We start from the raw sequence: 5649 nt of genomic DNA, 5'->3' as shown, positions 1-5649 counted from the left end.
AAAATGTGACTAAAAGTGATTAACAGTTAAAAAAATGTTTTGCACTTTTTCTGTTCCTCATAACAGCACATAGTGTGGTTGAGTGTGAACACACAGATCGACAAACACAAACTTGTTGCAGCTTAAGATGTTGGTGCTTTAACGTGCAAGATGAACACCTGGTGATGATAAAATAATTTAAATCGCAAAAAATAGGTATTAAAAAGGACATGGACAGAAATGCTTGTGAAAGGATTCATGTTTTTAAATTAACTAAAAGTGCTTGAATCCAAATGGTTCTTTCCTAGATCAGTTATCAAATGATCAGCTGATTTGATTCCATCAACAACATGCCTCAAACAGAACGATCCGGTTGGATCGGAATTTGGAAAATAAATAATTTTACTGATTAATTGTTACACCCCTATTCCTTATGGGAGAACATGTAAAAAAATCCTTGGAGTGGGTGTTTAAGTGTGAAAATTGTTCATAAAAGTTGTTGAAGGAACTTAAGGAAAGATGATCAGATTTACCTGAGACCAGCTGGTGTCCACTGATGCCCACAGGCATGATGCCCAGGTTGTTCATCGCTGTGGCCCACGCTCCATGATCCGAAATAGGGACGTTCAGATGGTTCTGCTCGGCTCCCAGACTGCCGGCGCCTTCAGCTGCTGCAGCAGCGACACACACTCACCGTCAACTTCAGCCTCAAAGTCCAGAAGTCTTTTGTGGTGAATAAATGTGTTTCGTGTTTATGGAAAAGCAGTGACTCTGTTACTCACCACTCGCCATAGCAGGTGGTCCGTTCTCTCCTGTCCTTCATCAGATCCTTTTCTGTGTGACTCGGACAGCGGGGGACGGATCACCGGCTGGATGAACACACAGGGTCTGACCCTCAACCAGGCTACCTGTGAAAGACCAGAGCAGACACTGAAAAATAACCCGGTTCAGACAAGGAAGAGCAGAGACCTCCTGAGACTAGAAATGAGTCAGAGTGTAAAAAATATAGATAAAAAAGAGGCAGCATGAAGATCCCAGATGAAGATGTGTAAAGTAAAGTCACATTAACACACATGCATATTCATAGTAAAAAGTATTTTTACCTAAAAAAAATTTTCCAACCACTTTCATATTGGAAGCTGATATAAGGAAGTCTTATTTTGATAAAAATGTTCTCAGTGGCATTAAAGAATTAAATATTTCATTTTTACCTCCTTTTACTTGGAAAATATACACAAATAAACTAACATGTCATGTTTGAAATGAACTTATCAGGGCAGGAAGACACATCACATAACAATCACTGAATACTTCATGTTACACAGCACGTGTCAAAGTCAAGGCCCGAGGGCCGGATCCGGCCCTCCAGATCATTTTATTTGATTGGTCCGATGTTATCTTGTTCTTATTTCTAACTTGTATAATTTTGACAAAAAATATGTTTTTAAAGAGTAAAATATTGAAAGTTATTTAAGGTTTAAGTTGATTTATTCTGGAATAATATTCCTGCCTTTTTTAGTAGTCATAGTTGTGTTAAAAAGTTACAGTTTTAAAGTTTTAAAAAATGGCATTCTGCTAGCATTTTGGACTATTTTGGCTATGACTATTTTAAGCTACTTTGGAGTTTAGCAAATATTTCAGCTACATGCTAGCTGTTTTGGCTAATTTAGACTTTTTTTGTTTTGTTTTTTTAGGCTGTTTTGGAGTCAGGCTAATATTTAAACTCTTACTGTTTTGGCTAATTAAGGTTTTTGTTTTCTGTTTTTTTAGACCACTTTGAAGTTTAGCTATTTTTTCAGCTACATGCTAGCTGTTTTTTCTAACCTAGGTGTTTTTTTTGTTTTTGTTTTTGTAGCCTAATTTGACATTTAGCTAATATTTCAGCAGGCTACACTCTGTGCGAAGTATTGTTTTGTGCCACCTTGCCTGCATCACTGAGCGATTTTCTGTTTCTGACCCTGCTTCATCTGTTAGCCTGCTGCCTGCCCTGACCCTCGCCTGGACTCTGCCTACTCTACTCTCTTCTTGGATGACCTGTGATTGACCTCTGCCTGTCTGACCCTAATTTAGCTTTGTGGACTTTAAGCAATGCTTATTCCTGTCTGAACTAATAAACCTGCTGCACGTGGAACCAGCTGCCTGCCCGTTTGTGACACCATGCTCATTTTTCGCTTCCCTGACATTAAATTCATGTAACCACAAGATTCAGGCCGATTACCTGCCAGTTTGTCAAACGCAGCCTGCCACTGTTTCCCATCTGCCTGCCTGTTACAAACTGTGACTGATTGCACACAGAAAACATTTCTTAACATTCCTGGGATCTAAATATATAAAGTATTTAGTGGAAGTCAATATTATTCAGAGACAGTTGCCATAAAATGATGTATTTTTAAATGTTTAACATAAATAATGTGTAATAAAGGATTTTCATGCATAATGTGGATTCATTTGAAAAAAAAAAAAGAAGAACTGAGAGTAAAAGGAACCTTACAGCTGCTACTGCTGGAGTGAATAGAGGCCTGAACAAAAGGACCAGACAATTTATGCCAAATCACTCAGCCAAGAGTCTGACTGTGAAACAGATTCTGTAGCAGAGAACCCTGAAATTCATCTGCCTGTGTCAGTTACTAATATGAGCATTTTCTTTCCGTTTGGCGTGACCCTCGTGATGAGCACTGTAAAAGCCCCGTGGTGTTTAACAACACAATTTTACTTCACAATCATTTAAAAATATATGTGTTTTGTCACATTAGGAACAGTCAGGTAAGATATACCGATGAACACACCGTATTTTGAGTTTGAGGTTTACATGTTTGCTGCAGGAACAAGATTTGAAGGCTGGAATGAATATTTCTGAGTTTGAGCGAAGCCTGTGCAAATCAAAGACAATCTCTCCATCTGCTCTTCGAGAGCAGCTCATTTCTTCCACTGCCTGCATAAACGCACATCTTTTATTTCAGTAGAATGTGCTCAATGGGCTGAAACATGCAGTCACTTAAAAGCCCGACAGGAACGAACACCTGGAGCTGTGTACCGTCTGTTATAAGTGTCTCTTTATTCTCAATTGACTGTATGGTGAGTGTGTGTTTGGGAATGTCGTGTTCCACTGACTGCACTTTTGACCATTTTCATTTTCATCAATAAGAGAATAGCGATTTAAATCTTCCTGATAATTCAAACAGGAGTGACTCCATATGAACTGAAATGTTTGTATTCCTGTTACATTACTCTCTCTAATATCAGTGAACTATGGAAGCGTTTGTGACTCATAATTCAAAATAAAAGTCAGCAATGGAAATGCTTTTTTCATTTTCACAATAACTGCATTAATTGTCTCTGAATTAAAATGAAAAAAGCTATTCTCCAAACGACTTTTTCAGTTTCTTGTTCAACACCGCTCATTCGGTAACATAATTAAAGTGACAAAGAAAAAGGCATTTGATATTTGATTTTCAAAAAGTTCTTTGGTAAATTTGTACCAAAATTCAATTAGAAATATCAAATTTGAAAATTAAATTGGATGAACAGAAATGCTTTTTCATTTTCACATCTTGTCGAGCAAAAAACGTCTCATAAATCCGTTTGAGTTAGCAGTTCTAAAGGACGCCCCATGATGACGTCAGTGCTCCTCCTCCTCTGCTTCACCTTCCACTATCTTTGGGGTCCAGATGACCCCACTTTTAATGTAAACAAGCTAAGGAGAGCGGAAGGGTTACGCTCATCTGAAGGAGCGGTGATGATGAAGAAAATAAAAAAGCCATATGTAGAATTGCTTTTTCATTTTATTTCAGAGACAAGTAATGAAGTTTCATTGTGGAAATGAAAAGCATGTCTGTTTATGCATTTTAATTTTTAAATTTGATATTTCTAATTGAATTTTGATTTTTTTTATCATTTTAATTAAGTTACAATATAAGCAGTGTTGAACAAGAATAAGAAATAGCCGTTTGGATAATTGCTTTTTCATTTCAATTAAGAGACAAGTAATGCAGGTACATTGTGAAAATGAAAAAGCATTTCCAATATTGACTTTTATTTTGACTTATGAGTCACAAACGCTTCCATAGTGAACAGCATGTGTGAAGCTATTATCATCAGCTTGTTTCAGTCCTGACCTTAGGGATTGTTTTCTAGAAGAGTTTCCTGTCTGCATGGTTTCTATTAATTGCCTGATTCTGATAAATCAATATTCTTGGCTTCAGTCTCTTCATGTCTACTACTTGCATTGCTATGATTATTTATTACATCAATTTCTGTCGTAACAAAATGGAAACGATGCAAAGAAAGTATTTTCTCACATCAGTTTACTCCCAAAAATTTAATGGATTAAAAAAACAAGATTCTAACACTTTAGTGTTCGATTGTTCTCTTTTGAAACTTGAAAGTTTTTGTATTAATTTTCAGATTTCAGAGTATCTCTTATGTTGAAAGTATGACAGGAAATAAATATATCAATCTAAACAACCTGTTGATGGTTAAACATTTCTTTCTTGAATTGCAGAGAGTTCAAATTTGGCAAATATAATTATTTGGTTTATTTTGTGATATATATAATTATCGCACAATATGGAAAAAACTATATCAAGATATAAAAAAATCCATATCACCCAGCCCTTTATGTGTTAATGCCTTTTGTTTTTCATTTTCATTTTATAAGATTTTCCTCCTAACTTCTGAACGTGTTTAGAATTCAAGTTCAATAATTAAAATAGAAAAAACTATTTTTAAGCATTTTAGGAAAAGATGCTGAGAGCTGATATCCAACTGTTTTTCCTCTAAATCTGATCTGGAAAACCTGCTTCCTAAACCTCAGTGACTATTTGTCACAAGCAGAAAACCAAAGAGAAAACCTAAAACATGATGGATAAGATGTTGGTCTGACATCTGATGTGTTGATGTTGGGTTTCTGCTAATATGCTGCTGAGAGAGCGGCTCCACTTTTGTGTTTCTCATTAAGCCACGTTTATGTTGGCTCACGTATTTAAGAGAAACTGAGGAGCAAAGCTAAAGCCTCCTATTTTCATACGGGTTTCTATAACAACAGAAAAAAACAAATAAGATCAGATAAATCCCTTTTTTCTTCCATCATCTCGTCTTTCACTCCTTCCATCATCTCTGTGAGTCAGCTGGACAATGCTGAACTCCACTGACTGTGTCAGCTCACTTTCATGCAGCATGAAATATTTATCCCAGAATGCATGTTCTGTTAATTATTCATGAGCTGAGTTGATGGCTGAATCATTCAAACACAACAGCAGCAGGAGGTAGTCTTCATCACAGCACACAGACCAGCGGATTAGACGGTAAATTATTATCCTGATTTGAATTCAAATGGAGAAGTTCCTGGTTTGGGTCATTTTTTTATGAAAACTCATTAATTTTTATTAAATCTTTTTAATGTGTTTATTTGATGCCAGAATCTGACTGCAGAGAAAGTTTTACTCTTGGACACACTTTCATGTTTCTGCGTCAGACCGCCAAGATGTGAACACCAGCCGTGGCTCACACCACCAGAACAACCCTTACAGAGGTCGTTCGTTTCACAGTTTTGGCAATTTCTAGAGCTGTCAGGCGATTAAAAATTTTAATCGCGATTAATCGCATTGTCTGGAGTTAACTCGCGATTAATCTCAAATTTACATGTGGCCTTTTTTTAAGGAAAAAAATGTG

The 5649-nt window shown here is 36.4% G+C and overlaps 1 protein-coding gene across 5 annotated transcripts in view; it reads right to left on the bottom strand.

Moving 5' to 3' along the window:
* The window catches only part of enox1 (ecto-NOX disulfide-thiol exchanger 1), a 112873-nt gene that overhangs the window by 38081 nt on the left and 69143 nt on the right, over positions 1-5649 (bottom strand). For 4 of the 5 annotated variants that reach the window (XM_024260168.2, XM_024260170.2, XM_024260169.2 and 1 more), the window contains 2 exons: positions 762-887; positions 513-650 (listed from right to left, as the gene is read on the bottom strand). In XM_024260168.2, the coding sequence (XP_024115936.1) occupies positions 513-650; positions 762-771 (148 nt within the window). In that variant the 5' untranslated portion in view covers positions 772-887. The remainder of the gene's footprint in view (positions 1-512; positions 651-761; positions 888-5649) is intronic. The other variant, XM_024260172.2, reaches the window with a different exon arrangement.

Source organism: Oryzias melastigma, linkage group LG9 (assembly GCF_002922805.2).
Source record: "Oryzias melastigma strain HK-1 linkage group LG9, ASM292280v2, whole genome shotgun sequence".
Taxonomy (NCBI): Eukaryota; Metazoa; Chordata; class Actinopteri; order Beloniformes; family Adrianichthyidae; genus Oryzias; species Oryzias melastigma.
Note: the sequence above shows the minus strand (reverse complement) of the source record. Positions and strands in the feature narration are given on the sequence as shown.